The following is a 19,845-nucleotide window of genomic DNA, read 5'->3' on the forward strand; positions in this document are numbered from 1 at the left end:
TCAGCTCTCCTGCCTCCGAGGCCGAACCAGCCTGTGAGGAAGAGAAGGGGAAATCCCCCCCCCCCCACAGTTTCTGCAGAGGAACCATCTTGCACCGAAGTGAGATCTGTCTTGAGGAAGAAGAGCCTCGTCAGCTGGCTGTCTGGAATGGAAGTTGAGTCGGTTCTTCCCTCCGCGAGCCTTCTTACTGGAGCTCCAGGATACCGAAGGAGTGGGGAGCCCGTTTCCCTGCTGAATGTGAGGGGCTGCATGGCTGACCCTGACCCTCCTCTTTTCAGTGGGCAGCTGGCTGGCTGCCAATTCGTATCCTGCGACGTCCCAAAACAATGACAAACTTTTTGTTTTGTATGGCAAATTGGAAATTTTAATGTTTTAATAGAATAGTCTTTGCATCACTCTCCAACAAAAAAAAAAAGAGGGGGGGGGGGTAAATGAACTACAGAACAGCAAACTTTAATACCATCTTCAGATGAAAGATCCTCTCCTCTCTCCCACATAAACAAATGTAAAATGTAAATCACATGTAATACAACTGAAGTGTCAAAAACAATTTAAATAATTTTAAATATTTTATCCCCCTTTCCAAAGTTGCTACGAATGCTTTATACAACTGTTGGGTGTTGATGTCCCCCATAAGTCAAGAAAAAGAAACGCAACCAAAAGACAGATAAAAGGGAATGATAGCAAGAGGCATGAAGTCACCAAAACAATATCAAAACTTCAAATTTTAAGAGGTAGATCACTTTTCTTTTTTAAATCAAGGACAAATAGTTTTGAAAAATGGGGGGGGGAGTCAAATGAAGCAACTGCTGTTCACCCAAATGGAAAGGCGAGGTTGGAGAAAAAGGCGCTGCCTCTCTGGAAAAAGAGGTGGGGGAGATTCAGTTTTGCTTTACAACAAGGGGAAAGGGGGGGCTCTTGCCCCCTCTGCTGCCAGCCCCCCCCCCCGATGTAGGGCGTCTCTTGGGGGATGCACCATCTTTTGCGAGGAGCTGGTCATTCACCACAAACTGCGCACGTCTCGTCCAGCCCAGGGGAATTTGGGATAGGGAAACCGACGTCCCTCCTGCTCTCCCAAGGGGGTGAAAAGCAGCGACTGGCACCAAACCCGGTGGGGAAGAGGCGGCGGAGACACTGAGGAGAAGAGGGAACACGGTCCCTGGCGGTCTTTTTGTACTGGCTGGTGTGACACAAAGGCCTTCGCAGACTGGGTGACCAAAACTTACTTTAGGTGCCGTGTGAACAGTTTGTCATCCCTGATGCTCGCTGGGGGCCGTCTGATGAGTGTTGCTCCCAGCAGGTTTGGCAAGGCCCCCCCCCCCGGCTGAGTTTTTATCTGCTTCCCTCCTTACTGCGCCAGGAAAAGCCAGGTGCCCAAGCAAGAAGCCCAAGGGTTGAATTTGCTCCCGAAGAGCTTGACCAAGTCCTTTGTAAAATTCCCAGGGCTGCCGGGGGGGGGGGCGAGGAGAGGAGCAACCGCATGCCTGGGGGGGGGGTGTCTTGTCCCTGTAGCTAAGAATCGCTCGGCTTGGTTCGGTGGGGGGGCAACCGAGGCCGGCTCTGGGGCGAACCCATCAGCAACCACCCACTGCATCCTCGCTTCTGCCTCTGGGAGGCCGGAGCCTCCGCTCTCCAACTGCTGCTGCAGTGCCGGACATCAGGCAGGCCGACCCCCTGACCAGGAAAGTCTCATTTACACGTTTGGGGGGTTCGATTTCTCAAAGGAGGCTCCTGCAGGGGAGAAAGCAAAAGCCGTGATGTGGAAAAAGGGGGGAAGCAAAGAGAGACGATGGATGAGAACAAGCTTTCTCCCCTCCTCTCCCCCCCGTTTGGCAGTCGGACGATGCCCTGCTTGGATCAGGAGAGCCACGGACGGCTCGTGCCAAGTCCAGCATTAACGAGAACGGGAACCCACTGAGGATGGGCACCTCCAGGCCGAGAAACAAGCTTTTTAAGGCTGCTATTTGCAGGGGTCTGCGTCAGCCAAGGACCCACAATGGCGAGAAGGCCTCAGGCACAACAGGGCAGAAGGCCAGGGACAAACAAGCAGCCGCGGGTGATGACCAAGAAAAGACCAAGGTGGTAGGTGGCACGATGCTTGGCATGGCCTCTTTTACATTTATCAGCCAGGTCTCCAGACCAGCCATCGCGGTAATCTGGCTCTGGCATTGTTTGTGAACCAGGCCACTTCAACGCAAACTGGGTGAAGCCCCCCAACCAGGGGAACCCCAGCCGGGCTGTGTGTGAGACCCGGTGCAGGGAGGTCGCTCTCCCCACTGAGAGGGATCTGCCCTGAGGGCCTCACTGGCCAAAGGGCCCCTCCCCGACTGTGCCCACCTCCCAGCCCCTCTCATCTCCAGGGGCCTTTCTGGTGCTCCCCTCCTGCTCCAGTCAAGGTGGAACCCACCTTCCCCCTCCTGAGACTGGAGGAGCATCTGGCCCGTCTGGAGCTCCACTGGAAGAGCTCACCTGGTGTCCTTCAGCTCCGGCCGGGCAGCGCTCTCCTCCCTCTTGCTCTCCGTGGCCTCCGCAGACATCGCCTGCTGCTGCTGTAGGCTCCGGGTGACGGGGCCCCCCACCCTCTCCCTCGACTTGGCACTGAACCGGCCAGCAGTCTTCCTCTGGCTGGTCAGGGCTGCCTTCCCACGCTGGATGCGGATGTGCAGCTTGCCTGAGGCTTTGCCCAGCAGTCCGGGGGCCCCCCCGCTCCTGGCGGCGCCCTTGCTCCGCTTCCCCTCTGGCGGAGCCCCCTTGCCCACTCTCACGGCCGCGGCCGGAGGGTGGCCCCTTTTGGGGAACTTGGCACCCTGCTTCAGCTTGAAGGAGGCGGAGGGCATCTGGGCAGCTGTGGGCCCCGAGCTGCGGGTGCGAGTCTTGCCCAGCTGAGTAGCAGCGCCCTGCATCTTGATCTCGGCGTCGGCTGTTCGCCGACGGGGGTTGGTGCTGCTCTTGCTGCTGCCAGGAGACGAGCCCCCCACTTTCGTCTTGGCCTTCTTCTTCTTCTCCTTGGAGGAGGAATGGCGCTTGCGGGGGCAACTGTAGGAGGCGTGCTTGTTCAGGCTCCCGATGTACGTGAATTCCCGGCCACAGAAGGGGCAGATGTGGGTGCTGGGCTCTGGGCCACCGGTCTTGAGCTCCGCCCGCTGCTGCTGCTGTTGCTGCGACTTCTTCTTCTGCAGAATGGCCCTCTGGACCAGCTGCTGCTTCTTCTTCAGGGCACTGAGCTTCAGCTTGTTGGAGGCTGCCCGGCTGGCCTCCAGGCTGAAGTCGAGCTTCTTGGGCTGGCCCACGCGCCGGAAGGCGCTGCCAGCCGGGCTGGGCAAGACCACCCCGTTTTTAGGGCGCACGGCCTGCTTTAGGGGCACGGGGTTCTTTTTTGGGGTGTACCGCTTTTTGTCGCTGGCAGATGCGCAAGCCAAGATGTGCTTGTGCAGTTCGGGCATGTTGTCCACGCTCTTCCCGCACTTGGTGCAACGGATGGCGGTGGAGAAGGTCTGGGGGATGTTGTGGGTGGTGAAATTTGTGGCCGTGGCTCCTATGCCATTGGGGTTCCGGTGATGGTACTGGAATGGGGGGGGCTTGAAGCTGGGGTAGTGCTGGTTGAGGCCCATGCGGACGTCGGGGTCCTTCGGCTTGACCCCGGCCGCCATGATTTTGATGGTAGTGTAGAGCTCTTCGGAGGAGTCGTTTAGCTCCTCCTCCTCCTCCTCCTCCTCCTTGGAGGGCTGCAGGGCAGTGCTGGGCAGGCTCTGCATCTCCTCTGCGCTGGCTTTGCTGGGATCGGTGAAATTCTGCGGGCGCAGAGTCCCGCTCTCGAACTGGTGGTGGCTGCATTCTTTGTCGGGGTGCAGGTCTCGCTGGTGCTGCTGGAGGTTGCACAGGAAAGCAAATTCCTTCTTGCAGACGGAGCAGGCGAAGATGTTCCCCACCCCGTGGAGCAGGAAGCGGTGCTCTGACAAGGCTGCCTTCTCCCTGAAGAGCTGGATGCAGAATTCGCACTTGAAGGGCCAGTCCCCAGCGTGGACGGACAGATGCCGGGCAAGGTCCTTGATAGCGAGGAAGGGGGCCTGGCAGACGTTGCACACAAAGCTCTTGCTGAAGGTTTCCTGGGCGGCCTCTGCTGCGCTACAGGGGTGGGGGTCCTCCCTCAGCCTCTGACCCCCGGCCTCTCCCTCTTCTTGCTTGAAAGTCACAAGGGGGCCTGGATTCTCCAGCTGGTCGCCAGGAGAGAGGATGGAAGAGACCACTGAGAGGGGAGGCGGGGAAGGAGAGGACGGGGATGCGGAAGAGAAAGAGGAGGAAGAGGAGGAGGAGGAGGAGGAAGAGGGGGAGGGGGAGGAGGACGAAGATAGAGTGGGTGGCCCGGGGGAAGCGCAGTCAAGGGGCTCCACAGAATGAAGGGGGGAGGCCGAGACGGTTGGGGAAAGAATGGGCAGCGGGGAGTGAGCTGTGGCGTTGGACAGGGGAGAGGGGCAGGAGCTTGGTGGGGTGCTACCAGGGTCTTCCAGGAGGGGCAAAGGAGCAGTGGGAAGGAGAGTAGGGGGAGGCGTGGGGGCCTGGAGCATGGGAGGGCACGGAAGATGGGAGGGAGAGGCCGATGGCTCTGGGCAGGACGAGGGTGGCGGCAAAGGCACCTCGGTGACAGTGAGGCCAGAGCAGCCCAACTCTGCCCCAGGGGCCGGGGGAGCCGGGCCAGGCTGCGGTTGTGGGGTTTCGGCTGGCTTGCAGGCATTCGGCCTGGGGCTCATGTCCGGGGAGGGGTTTTCGGGCCCCAAATCCGTCCCATTGTATTCATTGAGCAGGACCTTCTGCAACATGGAAGTGGTGGGCTTCTTCTTAATGGCGCCCCCTGCTGGTGGAGTCGCCTCCTTGCCTTCGCCATCGCTGCATGGCTTCTTGTGCACGCTGAGGTCCAGCACGGATTCCCAGGGCGCCTGGGCCCGGCTCTTCCCGTTCGACCGCTGCTTCACACTGCTGGACAGGTCCAAGGGCTGCTGGTTGCACACATTCCCAAAGGGGGGGCTCGGCGCCCACTCCCTGGAGGCCTTGTACTCTTCTGGACTCAGTGCTTCCCTTTCTTCTCTCCCAGGCAGACTCCACGCGGGGGAGTTGCTCCGTCTCTCCACCTTGGGAGCCTTCGCACCCAGGGCCGTCTCATTCCAAGCAGGCTTGGCTTTGCCGGCTTTGCCAGGTTCTCGAAGGCCCGGACTGTGCTGTGGGGAACTGGTGCGCCGCTTGAACCTGCTTGAGGTGGCCGGGAGCAGAGGGGAGGAGGCCACGGGGAGTGCCAGCTTTGGGATCTCCCCCACCGGCAATGGTGGGGAGGGGACCACCTTATTGTTGTCCTGTGTCTGAAGAAGCTGCTTCAGCTTGGAGGATAAATACACGCTTTTCTCTCTGGGGAAGGGCAGGCTCTCCACGGTCGATATGGCGAGGGGAATCGTCAAGGAACACAGCGAGGTGATGGGCTCCGGATCCATTTCGGTCTTTACCTTGGCCAGCAGTGGGGGGCTCGCCGTCCTCCTCTTTTTGGCCTCAAGGGTCCCGCCAACAGGGGGCTCCTTCGACTCCTCCACCAGGTGCACCGGCACTGCCTTGACATTGGGGGAGATGTCTACCGTGACGGGACTCAGCAGGCAGTTGATGCCGTAGACTTCGGCGGCGCCAGGCTCCACCTCGATCACCTCACAGTTGCTGGTGCTGCTGTTGGATGGGATCTTGCCGTCGATGTAGTAGTTGAGATTCTCCGAGATGTTACTGGAGACGTCCATGAGGTCGTCAGCCTCCCCCTCCCCCTCCTCCAGGTCTGTGCTGGCCAGGTACGTGCTGGGGGCCTGTTGGGCCGGGCCCACGGGAGCCTGGGGCTCCTCCGGTTTTCTCCTGACCCCTTTGGGGATGAGGTGCCGCTCGTGGACCCTCCGCTGGTGCCTGCGCATGTTGGTGTGGGTGCCGAAGACCTTCCTGCAGTACTGGCATGGGTGCAATTCCTTGGGCTCCTTGCTCTCCTCCAAAGGCAGCGGAGGGGGTGGCGTTTTGGAAGTGTCTCTCTCGGCCTCTGGGGTGGGGGCCTCCTGCCTGGCCTTGGCTTCGTCCTGCACCCCCCCCTCGGCAGCCGCGGTGCTGGCCCCAGACAGCTGGGTGGAGGCCAAGGGCAAGAGCAGCTTCCGTCTGGGCCCGGCCTCATGGCGCCGCTCGTGGCGCCGGCGGTTGATCTGCGTGCCGAAGGCCTTGCCGCAGTAGCGGCACTTGAAGGCGTGGCTGATGGCCGAGATGTGGATGTGCACGTGGCGCTCCAGGCCCTGCTTGGTGGTGAACTTCCTTTCGCAATGCTGGCAGGGGAACATGGGCGCCTCCTGGGTGCTGGGCTCCCCCCTGGCCTTGGGAGCCTTCCCCAGGGCTTTTTTCTTGGGGGAGCTTCCGGCCGAGTCCTCGGAGAGGCTGCTCTGCTCCTCCACAGACTCCAGCCTGTCCCCACAGCCCCACCCGGATTCCACCTCTGGATTTTCTTTTGCTAAGCTCTCCTCCTCCTCTTCCTCCTCTTCCTCTTCCTCCTCCTCCCCCTCTTGAGGCTCTTCCTCATCCTCTTCCTCCATGGGCTCCTCCTCCTCCTCCTCCTCCTCCTCCTCCTGCTGCTGCTCAGGATCCTCCTCTGAACCTTCTGCTCCACCCAGGAGGACCTCCGCCTTGTCCTCAGGCCTGGCGGGCGGCTCGCAGGCCACACTGGAGATGAGCAGGCTGGGAAGCACGTCTTGATTCACCATCTCCTGGATGACGGCGGCCTGGTCAAGGGGCAACACCGCCGAAACCGTTGGGGCTTCGTCCTCCAGCTTCTGGCCTGAGAAATGGAGGCAAACGAAGTTACGCTGAGCGGAGATGGAAAGCCCATAATTTTACAAACCAACAAAATAAATGCAATAAAGGGAGAAGCCCAGAACACTCCCCCTGTACTGCCCCCCAAAGTCTGGGGTGGGGGGGGGGCTTTGCTTTTGCCTGCCACTACTGTAGGTGGACTGCTCCTTTAAAAGCAAGACTCCCTCAATAAAATTATTTATTACAAAAATACACTTCTAGCTCCAATTCCATGCTTTCCCCCCCATACAGCACTCAATGGCCCTGACCACCCCCCTTCTGAGCAGGTCCCTCTGTGGCCCCTTTCAATCCTGTGGGGCTAATTCCATGGCCGGGTCTGGGCTGGTTGGGCAGCATTTTCCCTTCTTTCGCACTGCAAAAGACTTGGTGCTTTGCAAGCCTTCAGACGCCGACCCTGCCCGCTTGTGTGCTGAGCGATTCTGCAACCCACCCACCCCATTTCAGCTGCCCTCCCCCCAAGAGCCCCTGAAGAAGAAGGAAGGGCAGATACCCCCCCTACCTTCCTCAGTCTCCCTCATGTCGGGACCTTCCAAAGGAGGCTTCCGCTTCCTATCCCTGGCCTTCTTTCCTTTGTTCTTGGCCTCCTGGCTTTTTTTCTTCGCTAAGAAGGAAAGAAAAGGAAGAGCTTGATTGTTTAAATGTAGTGCTTCTTTCTGGACACCCCCCCCCCCGCCAAGCAACCAAATGTGGCCACGTTCGGAGCTGCCAAGACCTGCGGCGCAGAAGGCACCCACCACCCTGAAGTTTCCACCAGAGCTTTCTCAGAGCTTCATCTCTGGGAGGGCTGAGCACGGGCAGGAGGGTCTGATCTCCCAAACCCCTGAGGGGCCCTGTGGCTCTCCTCCAGCGCTCTTTCAGAAGCCCACCTCCCACCAGCCCTCTCCCTCCTCCGGCCTGTGAGCAAAGCATCGGGAAGGCTTCCTGGGGCTCCTGGTGGGTCCTGTCACGGAACCGTCCGGGGCCGCTCCCCCTCGGGCCCGGCTCTGCCAGGGGCCCGGACACAGAGACTGTGCTGAGGGCCGCCCAGTGCAGCCCATCCAGGGTTCAACGCAACGCGCAAGCTGAATCTTCCCCAGAGTCTCTACAGTGCAGGGCCAGGGGGAGGCTCAGCAGCTGCACCAGGGTGGGAGGGAGGACCCAGCACCTGCAAGGGAGGACACCCCCCCCCCGGCCCTTCAAGCAGCCGATCTGGCACTCAGCGCGGGTGACCTTAATGTGGGTTTAACCCTCACCGTGTCGTCGATTTAGCCAGCAGCTGCTCTGCTTACTAAAAACAGCCAGAACGACAACTTGAGAGCAGATGTAATTTTAGATCCACTGGATCAGAGTCCAAGGAGCAAGCAGCAGAAGGTGTCTCTCTCTCTCTCTCTCTCTCTTTCTCCCCCCTCTCTCTTTCTCGTTGCAGCACCTCCAGCCGGGCTGCACAAACTGTGTCGATGCAATCACAAAGATGCAACAACAAGCATCTCCTCGGCCAGGCTAACCTTAGGAGCACTAGTTGTGGTGGTGGTGATGATGAAGATGAAGAAGAAGATGGGATTGCTGTATATCAACTGTGGTTCCTGCCTGCTGTAGTCCAAAACTGCCCAAGGTACAAAGATACACTCCAGGGGGAAAGTAGGAAAAACTGGAATTATTGAAGACAAGGCCCTAATTACTGTGAAATTTCCTTATCCTTGTTTGGAAATGTTCACTTCAGACTGGAAACTCAAGATAGGGAAGAGCAGCAGAACGGAGGTTTATTTTATTTTATTTGTGCCATTCTGGGATTCCAACGCCCGTTGTTTTTTTTTAAATGATTTCAAAAGAAGAAAACCAAATTTATGAGAAGAGCTAAATAGCCTCCCCATCTTCCCCTTGGGGGGAGCCCTGCATAAAAAAGCGAATGAGAGGCAATGCTTCTCTCCCCCCCCCCCCGGACATAACAGAATTCCACCAAATAATCAGTTTAGAAGATTTGGAAGATCCCTTCCAAAAAGACACTCCTCATAAGACAAGCCCTTGGCATCGGCCGGCGGGTGTGCAGGAGGGGTGAAGGCAGTAGCCGGAGATGCCAGCCCAGTTTTCTCTGGTAAGCGACACTGCGTGTAACCCTCGCTCCCCTCCCCTCCTGCCTGTTTTGGTTCGGGGGGCTTTTATCAAGGTCGCACTCAGTTTAAAACCTTCCTGAGGCCACCAATTCTGCAGTGCTTCCTCGCACTCTGCTCTTAAGTTACCAGTGCGCCAAGACTCTTCTGAGAACAAGTCCCATTTACTCGTGAGGAAACAGGGATGAACTCAGGCCGTCCAACTCGGATAAAACAACGGACCCGGGGGTCAGTCAGAGCCGGCCGGCTGTTCTGGACGCCCTGTGTTAGGCTGGGCGCACAGCTGAGTCCAGGCAAAGAAACAACAGAAACTGTTTCCTCCCTTTCGCAGAAACGGCCGCTTCATTCCTCTGCCGGCCTCTGCTGGAGCCCAACCGGGCAACCGAGGTTCGACGGGAGGCGACCGAGGCAGCGGAGAGATTCAGCCGCTTCTCTTCCCAGGACAGAGCAGCCCAATCAGGCTGTCTTGTCAACCGTCTTTTTATCCGGCTGGACTGTTTTGTTTCTCCTACAAAGAAGCTTGAAAACTGCCTTAGAAAGGCTGGAGCATCGCTAAGAAAATCCCTCCGCTTATCTGAGCGACTAAGGCAGACCCTCCAGGTTCACCTGGCCCTGGGAGAACGCAGAAGCCCCCCCCCCGGGCGCTGCACGAGGGCCTGGCGCTGGCTCTGGCATTGCAATACCGATGTGCTGGAGCCCCGGTCAGAACCGGCGGTGAGTGCCCAGGAACCCTGAGATTTCAGCCACTGCACAAAACAAGGTTTGAAAATGAACAAGAAATGGGATATCCTAAGAATGTTGACCTCTATTTCTCTGCTATGAGGTTTTAGAAAAGTCCTTGCAAAAACAGCACGCTGCAGTTTCATTCTTTTGGCCTTCCCTGACATTTCACCCCCCCCAAAATCAACTAAACGGTGTCCTCAACATTATGCCCCCCCTTTCTCGCACTGCCCCATCAACACGTGGCAATTTTTGCCCTCGGGATGCCCGGCAGCCTGGCAGGGCAGCCTCTCAGCACTGCGAAAAGCGTCTCTCTCTGGGACGAAAGGCAGGAGGGGTTTTCCGGAGGGCAGCGCTGAGAGCAGATCCGCTGGGATCAAGGATGAGAGCCCGATGATTCACTGCCCAAATTTCAACACCCTCCTGAAATGGGATCCTCACCACACAACCTGTGCAAATCTGGTCCTTGGACTTTGCCAGGCACTGAAATCTCATTTGCACCCTGAATCTGGGGTGCTTAGTGGGGCCAGAGGGAGGGCTGGCCCTGGGGGAGAATGTCAGCCAGGGAACGCCTGGAGCTCCCTTCTCCACAGGTGGTGTTACAAGAGCCGCTCAGGAATCCCACTCCTTGTTTTAAGGGTGCCACGGGAGAAGGGGGGGCAGCGTCCTGGGGGTGTAGGGAGGGGCAGAGCGGATGGGAGGGCAAAGGCAGGGGCAGCCAAGCCCGAGAGCTGGCTGAACAAGGAAGCAGCATCGAGTGAGCTAGCCGAGCCATTCTTGATCTCACAGACAGAAACAGGCAGGCGGAAGGCAGATGCAGAGGGAGGGAGGGAAGGAGGGAGGGGAGGAAGTGGAGAGTGTTAGTCAGCTGGCCCACCCGAGGAGGGCAGCCGATGGGGGGGGCGGAGGAGGAGGCCCTTACCTTTCTTGGCCTTGGGGGAGTGCCTCTTGCTGCGGTGGCTGGCCCTCTCTTCCTCCAGGGCAGCTGCTATCTCCGGGTTCTCCTCCCCATTGTACCAGACCAGGAGCTCATCCCCGGGCTCAATTGGCTGCCAGGAGGAAAGAGACAAAAGCGGGACACCAATCACACGGGAGGTTGTTCGCCAGCCGCCCACCCAGGACCGGCGGACAGAGGCAGGGAGGGGGAGGGAGCAGGCTAGCGGCCCTCTGGCCGGGAGGATCTCGCACAGCTGCTGCCCCTGCCGCTCTCTGGGCCGCCAGCCGGGAAGGGAAGAGGCTGCCTGCCAAGGAGGGCCTGGCCGGCCAAACAGGAAGGACTCTTTAACCCTGGGGGGGTTTGGGGCTGGGCCTGGCTTCCTCGCAAGCAAGCAAGCAAGCAAGCGGGCTGGCTGTGCTGCATCAGCGTCAGAGAAGGCAGGAGACAGAGAGACAGAGAGAGAGAGGGGGAGGCCGAGCAGGGAGGCAGGCTACACCCAGCCCCTCTGCTGGACGGAGGACCGCAGCACAAGGCTTGCACACCAAGGAGGGGGAAAGCCCAAATGTTTCCCAGCTGAGTCATCCCAGCAGCAGCAGCAGCAGGAGGAGGAGGAAGAGGAGGGGGGGAGCTTCTTTGCCGCCCAACCCAGCAAAGGAGCTTAGCCCCTGCCCTGGCATCGGCCTCCTCTGGAAAGGCAACCAGTCCCTGATCCATCTTTCCACCCGCCACAGCTGGAGCCCAGACCCTGGCAGAGACCAACTCTCCAGCCCCCCCCCCCCGCAAGGACTAACGCCTCTCCGTCCCCAGGAGAGCAGCTGCCGCCTGTGCTGGCTCCCCCACTCCACCAAGGCCGCCCCTTCCCGGGCTCAGAAGTCCCACCCCAGCCCCTGCCACAGAAAGGCTTGCGGGAACCTCTCAAAGCAAGGTCAGCCCCCTCCGGGCCTTTCCCCAACAGCATCGAAGCCCAGCCTGCTATTTTGCTCCCCAAAATCAGAATAAAGCAAAATAACCCTCCAGACTGTCAGTCTGAAAACACTCCGGAAGGAAGAGAAGGCGATGAAAGAATAGTGACTGCCCCTTGAGTGAAAAAAAAGAAGTCGCTTTCTTTAGTTTTCAAGAGTGCCTTAAATTTGGCCGTGAAACCGTTTGGAAACTTTCACGGAGCTTCTAACTGCAACTATGGAGTTTGTTTTTATTTGTAAGTCCTAAACAACCTTGAAAACACACAAACGGACACACATCACTTTCAATAAGCATTCAATTAACACCGAAGTCATATTTCTGACAAATATCGAAATGATTCCAATTCCAAGCACGCTAACTAAAGCTACTCAGTTATGTGTTAGGGACCACACTTGCATGAAGAAAATAAATATTTAGATTGTGTTGATAGACAACGGTGAGGCACCCAGAGTCACTCAGTGAGGAATGCAGCACCCACACTCCTGCAAACGAGCATTTACAAAAAGAAACTGAACCTGGTCAGGACGGGAGTTACCAAGCAGCCGAATGGGGGCTGCGCGGCAGGGAACGTGTGAAGCAGCAGACCAAGGTCTCGCCCTCATCGGTCCGCTTCCGAAAACCACCCTCCATCCTCCTGGGACCGAGAGCGCTTCTGCCCCTCGGGGAATGATTGCAGACAGCAATTTTACCAAGCTTGTGACTTTAGAAACCGTGTGACAAACTGCAGAACTTGCCTCAGAACTAAATGACACCAAGGAAGTTGACGGTGAAGAGCCTATGAAAGGCAGCCTCTCCTTTTAAAAAGTCCTAGGTAGTCCTTGCTTACCGACTGTCTCACTCAGCAACCATTCAAAGTTATGACAGTGTTGAAAAAGTCACATTAGGACCAACGATGGCACTTACGCCCCGTGGATCCCTCGGTCATGTGATAGCCATTGCTGCCAGTAGGGGTTGTCTTTTTCCCCTCCCTCCTGGCAGAGTAGTGATTGGAAAGAAGGGATTACAAGAGAGTAAGCAGGGTACATAATGGGGAATAAGCGGACTGTCTACATAGCATGCTCACAGCTGCCAGTGTTCCAGCACATTGCTTTTAATGGGTATTCCTCAATGTGCCTGCTTACTCTCTTGTAGTCCCTTCCTCTCCAGGGAATGTAAATAAAACATCAGTTGTTAATTATCCCAAGGCTAGTGAGCCTTCCAAGGCAGGGGGAATGGATAGGAGGCCGGCAAAAGCCAAAGGTGTAAAACTGTCACCTTGTCAATTTCAAACCGGCTACCCAGAATGGAGGGGAGTAGAACAAAGGCTTAGCCACAGAACTGCTGGTAAAGAGGACTACCTCTACCGCCAAGCTAGGCAAAAGGTCAGAGAAGACACTCTGCAAAAGGTATCTGCAAAAAAAAAAGAAGTTTTTCTCCAATCTAGCCATGTTGTGATATCTGAAGCAGCTTTGACATCTGAGGCTTCAAAAGGCTGCCCTCCTTGAAATCCTTTTTGGAAAAATCCCTAATATTTTTTTTTGATCCATCCCTCTGAAAAGACACACTGAATTTTGAAGCAGAATCGGTTTTCCCAGTCAAGAGCAGAGCCCACCCCTCGGGTCCAGACTCTGCTGTGAGAGAGCGGGGGGGGGGGAGGGAGAGAGATGTGGAAGCACCGCTACCTTTAACGTTTTGTAGTAAATGGTCCGATTGATTTCTAGCGGGAAAAGGTTCTGCTCCTTTCCTGAGCGAGCCCAGTTCACATAACGCAACCAGTTTCCCTTCGCAGGGTCTGTGGCGTCCACACACATCCACCCCAAATTTGGGTAATAGACCTGCAAGTGTCACAGCAGGGGGAGGTGGGGGGGCAGGGAGAGGGAGAGAAGAAAATGGGATGGGCAGAGCCTCAGCCTGGGATCAAGGAAGGGGAGAGACAGGCAGCCCCCCCAGGTCACCCCCCAATCCCTTCCCTGGGCTCCCTCCTCACTCCCCCCCCCAAGACCCTCCCAGCAAAGGGAGAGGCCGCGTTCCTTTACCTCCCACATGTACACATTGCTTTTCACTTGGGACCTTTTCTTCTTGTCACCAACGAAGGGGCCAAACTTCCTGCCTCTGAAAATGGGCTTTGCGGCCCAGACACCTGAAGACCAAAGACAGAAAGAAGAGCAATGAGCCCCCCTGCCCACCCCCCACGGCCTTGGCTGGCTGCTATGGTGAAGGGGCCTAGACCCCCCCCCAGAGCGTTGTTGAAAGCTCTTTCCTCCCTGTCAAAGTGCACAACAAGGGAGCACACTGCCCAGGACCTGGAGTGCTTTGGGCTCATGGAAGGAGAGAGGAAAAGAGGCGGGCAGAAGGGCCTGGCACCGCCACAACCCTGCACAAACCAATGCAGCCACAGAAGGGAGCCCAATAACGAGTGGTCAGTGTGTGTGAAAGACCACACACAGAGGGCCCAATCTAGGTGAGATGCCCCAGCCCAGGCTTTCTTGGGGTGGCTGCATCCTGGGTTGCTCTGAGGGCCACATCCTCCCGCCAGGGCCCACCACCCATCAAGCAGACGGGGCACGTGGGCAAAAACTAGGTTGATTAAATTTTAGCTAATTAAACACAGGCCGACAATCATTTGTGAGGTCTTTAATCATGGAAGACTCGTGTCGCACGAAGAATTACATCCACCGCCAACTTCTGAGGCTGCTTCATATCCGAGGGGCCAAGCCGAACCCTGGGCACCCCACGGCTTGCAGAAAGAAGCCCCGCCTGGCCCCCCCCCAGCCCCACCTCCCCCCCAGGGCTGTTCTGCCCCCCCCCCCAGTGCTCGTTCTGGGCTCACCCACCAAGCCGGGTCTTGTCCACAGTGGACGGGAGAAGCCTCACTTCCTCCGGAAGCCCTTTGAGGATGTGCTCGGGGACGTCGGCCAAAGTCTCAACTGATCCTGAAGGCCCGGTTGAGTTCTACAGAGGGAACCGGAACAGAGAAGAGGAGGAATGGGCCCAGGTGGGCGCAGGAGACAGCGACAGAAGGCCGCCCACGCTGCAGTCAGCCGCGCGATGCCCAGAGCCTGGCGCAGGCCTCTCCCTTTCATCTTGGCCCTTGAATCCCTGGCCACGTAACCCTGGCTCCAGGTTCCCAAACAGAAAGGCCACCTTCCTTTCCACAGGCTCCTCCGCAGGAGAGAACAGATGCCCCCACCAAGTGGGGCTGGTGCAAAGAGGTTACCCTGGCGAGGCACCCATCGGTCCCACGTCTGTGTGACACGGGAAGCTGTGTAAATGGTGGGAAAGGACAGCGACAGGGACCTTGACCTTATATCCTCACAGTCAAATGGCTGCCTGGTCTCTTCTTGAAGGCCTTCAGTGATGGAGCATCCACAAGTTCACCCGTTCCACTGATTAACTGTCCTCCACTGTCAGTAAATTCCTCCTGAGTTCTAGGTTGGACCTCTCTCTCTGATGATGTCCACCCGTTGCTTCCTGCCCTGCCCTCCGGGGCTTTGGAGAAAAGTCTGCTTTTCCTGCCTCTCTGGGCCTCGCTGCCTCAACCACATCCTTGAACATCATCTTTCAAACATAAATTCCTTGCAAGCAGGGTCAGCAGGAAGAAAAGGTGGGGATGGAGCTAAGCAGATCCACCCCTTACATGCACCATCCTTCCTTCCCCACCTTGGCACACAAAGCCGCCTGCCATTTAGACTCCACACATTCTTAAAAACACCGGGAATACCGCAAGTGTGGGCTTTGGATTTAATGCCACAGCTCCTGCAAACCTTCCTCTCTAGACATGTATGTGTGCGTCCTTAAATAAATTGTGTCACCCATTCACCAGCAAAGCCAGATTTCAGGAGTGTATTTCAAAAGGATTATAAAGTTTACAATTAATCCAAACCAACCAATCTACACTAGAGGGTTGGCTCCCATGAGCTGGATCCCATATTCTGCTTAACCACAATCCCTGGGTTCTAAGAACAAAGGCAAACCAATCCCACATTCTGTCTCAGATGTGTCAGTTTATTAGTCAGCTAACAAGTAGTCTCCTCTGAGCCCTAGTCACATACTGTGGGAAGGAGGGAAGGAAGGAGGGAAAGAAAGAAGGACCTTTTTGAGATAGTAGATGCATGCAATTTCTCATTTTCAGAGAAAGAGGCCTCCTTTGAAAAGGATGGGAGAGAATGCCACCGACAGGCTTTGGGAATACCTGCCTCTGTAACAGAAACTCACAGTGTATAAAGATGGAGACTGGCTGAACCCATCTTGAGACAGGCGTGTTTTGAAGCAGCCGGGGCCATCACACAAGGATCAACAACCAGAAATATTTGCATCTCACAGAGGCTGGATGGTTTTGTGAGAATTCAACCCGTGTTTTTATTGTAATTTAATCTAGGGGTCTGTGGGGCCATCCAGAATGGTCAGGGATGCTACTTTGCCTATTCGTGTCCCAAGCAATGACACCGAAGCATCTTCAGCTGAGTAAAATGTTTTAAATGAATATAATCAATCAACAACTAAGAATCTTGCAGCCTACTTGTTAATTAAACTGTTTTCCAAGCCTCCTCCAAGAAAGTTGTGGAGTAAGAAATTAACAAGCCTCCTTTGAATAAACCAGGATAACAGCAAAGCTGAGTTGTAAGTCAGCACTTAAAAGCAAAGAAAGAACAAAAGATGGGGCGTTTGGGGGTGTTTTGGAAGAAGCAGGAGGTTACTGTATACAGACCTGGCATTACAAGTTGTCAACAAAGGGCACTGAAAAAGGAGAAAAGAAGAACACAATATAGTTGATGCTAAACAACAGAACTTATTTACTTTCTAACTCCAGCAAAATGAACATGCTCCGAGACCAAAGATGGGCGTGAAGTGACAGAAAACCTTTTGAAGGCAAAGGCAGTTCTGCCTCCCGGATGCCAAGGGGATTCTGTGGTCAGGCATCCTCAGAGGCGACTGGTTCCTGAGCTGCACAGAATGGTCTCTGGGGCTGGCTGAAGAGCAGAGACTGGCACAGGGAGCAGAGAGGCGACACCAAGAGAGAGGCCCAGGGCACGAAGGGAAAAAAACAGCAAGGAAGAAGGCGAGAGTGTGACGCAAAAGTGGAAAGGGAGAAATGATGGGCTCGGGTGTCTGGGGGGAAGGCCTTGGGGCACACCACCCTTGGGGACCCTTTGGAGAGTAAGCCAGCCCCAAGTCACAGTGTGGCCTCCTCAGAAAGTTCACGCAATTACCCAGCAGCAGGCAAAGCAAAGGGGCATCTCGCTGGCTTGTAAACAACCATGGATTTTGATTCATGACTGGCCAACCTGAACAAACCTGAGCAACAACATCTGCTGTGACTAACTCTGCCAGCAGGGAGAGGAGAGCTTTTCTTTTAAGCAGCACACAACCCTCTGTTGCGTCCACCCGGTGCCGGTCAGCTGTGAGAAGAGGCACAGAGGTCTGGCAAGCGGCTTCCACTGCTCCTCTGCAGAAGGTCGTTAAAAGGAGGTTGAAGGCTGTCAAGAAAATGGATGACCTCCTTGCACGGCAAGAGGAGGCTTCTTCCCTGCAGCATCACACAGTTGTAATGCCTGCCCCCCCCGGCTCCCCATGCCCAAACCCTAGGGGGGGGTTATTTGTACCTTGCAGAGAACTGTCTCACTCAGCAACCATTCAAAGTTATGACAGTGTTGAAAAAGTCACATTAGGACCAACGATGGCACTTACGCCCCTTTCTTGAGTCTCTTTAAAAACATGGTACTTGCTTCCCCCCCCCCTTTTTCCTGCACAAACGTATCCTAGGGGTTTTTTTTGTAAGTCAGAAACTGCCACCCTGGTTACACAAGTTGATTTGAAATGAGCTGCCATCCCCACAGAGACAAGCCTCCTGACTTCTACCACAGAGGCCCAGCAGAAACATCAATCAGCTATCCTTTGGGGCAGGCCGTTGCTCACCCCTTGAAGTGCTGGCAAATGGCAGGGGGTGCAGCCCTCTTGAATTATTCCAGGGGAAGATTTCTCCCGTAAGCAGCTTAAGTAATCCAAAGGTTCCCCAATATCTGTTCAAATATCACCTGGGAGACCAGCACTGCCCAAACTCCCCAAAGAGTCCTCATTCTCACCCCCAAACTGCAGTTTCAACTAATGCACCAGTGAACCCATATGGGAGGGTAGACCCCCCCTCAGCTCAGAAAAGAGCTGGGAGAAGAACAGATCAGCTGTAACTCAGCACTCACACAAACATACACAACTTTTCAAAAAGAGGAAGCATCTTAGAAGAGCAGACTTTCCTTGGTCCCCCAGACATGTGCTGGGGGTGTGTGAGGAAGGGGAGGTGTCCACAGACCAGGATTTCCACAACAAGCAGCCTCACCACTCATCAGGATCCTGGCAAAGATAGCCACGCAAGAGGCAAGCAAGCAGAAGACTTAATCAAAGCTGCGTTCCTGTCCAGAGTGGCTGAAGAAAGCTTCCTCCAGTGGACATGACTGGCCCCCGCAGAAAGAGAGGATGGACTGGATCCTCATCACCATCTCCTTTAAGAACCTGTCGCTAAAGAACTGTTTTTATTCCAGGACAGAGTCTGCGCTGAGGCTAACCCAGACCTGTTTTAAAGATCTATGTATTTTACCTCTTGGAACTGACATTTTAGAAGAAGGAAGTGAACTCAAGGGCCTGCAGAGCATCCTTGAAAAAGGGCCCATTGGAGTGAATCTAGATGCAGATTAGCACGAGCTTGCGTCTACACGCAGTCAAGTGAAGATCAGTCAGCTTTACATTTCTAGCAGGCAGAAATAATTTTGGGAGTCTGGCATTTTAACTCACCTGATTCATTCTGAAATCCGGACGTGCTCTGAGATGTTAAACAGAAAGAAGCTCTTGTGATTGCATAAAACCTAGAATGGAAAACAGAGAATGGTCATACCGTATGCATCTAAATACATAATTAAATGTAATTTTAATACATAATAGTAAAAGCCCCTAGCCCCCTTATTTTTTCCAAGATCACTTGCTCAGTGCCTTGAAGGGCTCCGACAGGTGGCACGGGCATCAGGGCAGAGCGGGAGGCATTCATTGGGGGGGAGGCTGCCAGCGACGCCCTTTTTCCCCCTCGTCCTTCTCCCTCCCTCCGTTTCTTCGCCTGCGGGGTCTGCGCTGCACTTGGGCACCCGCCGCTGCCTGCTGCCCCCTCCCTCCCCTCCCCCCGCCCCGATGCCTCCGGGCGGGCCGGCCAGGGGAGATGGGAGGGGAGGGTCTCCCGCAGCCCTCCAGCCCCTCGCAGCGGGGCCCCCTCGCCTCCCGCGGGGCTCTGCCTGGGACACCCCTCCCGGCCCCCTCCCGCCGCCCCTCGCGGGGAGGGGGGAAGGGCCCGCGGGGGGGGCGGGGCGCTCACCTGCGCGGCTCTCCCGGCCCCGGCTGGTCCCTCCGGTCGCCATCTTGGCCGCGGCGGCCCGGAAGTGACGTCGGCGCCGGGCAGGAAGAAGCCCCGCCCCCTCTCACGCCGGCCCCGCGAGGATGGGCGGCGCCGGTGAGTCCCCCACTGCTGAGCGGGGGGGGCGGTTGGGGGGAAAGAGCCCCCCCTCGTGTCCCGAGTCCCTCTCCCCCGCCTCTCCTCCGCCCGCTGAGCTCGGCCCGGCCCGGCCCACCTCGCGGGGTTGTTGTGGGGCGAGTGGGACCGGACTCCTCCTCTCGCGGTGGGGGCAGCGTTCGCCCCATACTCTCCTCCCCCCCGCGAGGGGCGCCCCCCTCCCCCTTTCCCCGGCGGCTTCCCTCCCTCCCCTTCTTTCCTTCCTTCCTTCCTTTTCCCTCTTCCTCCCTTCCTTTCCTCCCTCCGAGTTGCCTCTCAGGTCCTCTTTCTTTGGATTTACTTGCATTTGATACATTTGCGTTTTGCATTTGATACATTTGTGTTTTGCATTTGATACATTTGTGTTTTGCATTTGATACATTTGTGATTTGCATTTGATACATTTGTGTTGATGCATTTGATACGTTTGTATCCCTTTCTTTGGTGAAGGACCGGATCCATGTTTATTTCTTGCTCGCCTTTATTGTTCTTATAAATAACACAGGGCATACCGATACTCCTTCCTCCTCCTCCTCCCCCTCTTTTCCCCACCACCACAACAACCCTGTGAGGCAGGCCAGGCTCAGAGAGAGGGACTGGCCCAGAGTCACACAGCCGGCTTTCCTTCCTGAAAAGGCAGGACTCCCCGTCTCCTTTCCTGCTTTTTCAGAGGGGAGCCTGTTTGCCCTTTTAACGTTCGTTGCCCCTTCCCACCCTGGGAGAGAGGTCAGTCCCACCGGCCTGTTGTCTCGGGAGGGGGA

At 56.3% G+C, this 19,845-nt stretch overlaps 1 protein-coding gene across 6 annotated transcripts; it reads right to left on the reverse strand.

Moving 5' to 3' along the window:
- Positions 1–437: 437 nt before the first annotated feature.
- On the reverse strand, positions 438–18,975 carry PRDM2 (PR/SET domain 2). Of its 6 annotated transcripts, none has more exons than XM_039367159.1 (11): positions 18,911–18,975; positions 18,343–18,413; positions 16,852–17,002; positions 16,265–16,293; positions 14,391–14,508; positions 13,593–13,696; positions 13,239–13,391; positions 10,600–10,726; positions 7,370–7,471; positions 2,470–6,835; positions 438–1,731 (listed from the first exon to the last, which is right to left on the reverse strand). In XM_039367159.1, exons 6-11 carry the CDS (start codon positions 13,599–13,601, stop codon positions 1,719–1,721), a joined length of 4,770 nt encoding a protein of 1,589 aa, XP_039223093.1. In that variant the 5' UTR covers positions 13,602–13,696; positions 14,391–14,508; positions 16,265–16,293; positions 16,852–17,002; positions 18,343–18,413; positions 18,911–18,975; the 3' UTR covers positions 438–1,718. The 6 variants fall into 6 exon arrangements, with proteins under 6 accessions (XP_039223093.1, XP_039223092.1, XP_039223090.1 ...); XM_039367158.1 differs by having other exon boundaries at positions 16,852–17,033; positions 18,911–18,965; XM_039367156.1 differs by lacking the exon at positions 16,852–17,002 and having other exon boundaries at positions 18,911–18,968.
- Between the last annotated feature and the right edge of the window lie 870 nt (positions 18,976–19,845).

This window comes from Crotalus tigris, unplaced genomic scaffold (assembly GCF_016545835.1).
Source record: "Crotalus tigris isolate CLP2741 ecotype Arizona unplaced genomic scaffold, ASM1654583v1 scf7180000020588.15403103151:6194809, whole genome shotgun sequence".
Lineage (NCBI taxonomy): Eukaryota > Metazoa > Chordata > Lepidosauria > Squamata > Viperidae > Crotalus > Crotalus tigris.

Coding starts and splice junctions, on each gene's coding strand:
- PRDM2 (XM_039367155.1), bottom strand. Junction 13,697..14,390: donor TGTGGACAAGACCCGGCTTG/GTGGGTGAGCCC, acceptor TTTGGTCTTCAG/GTGTCTGGGCCGCAAAGCCC. Junction 13,392..13,592: donor GCAATGTGTACATGTGGGAG/GTAAAGGAACGC, acceptor TGACACTTGCAG/GTCTATTACCCAAATTTGGG.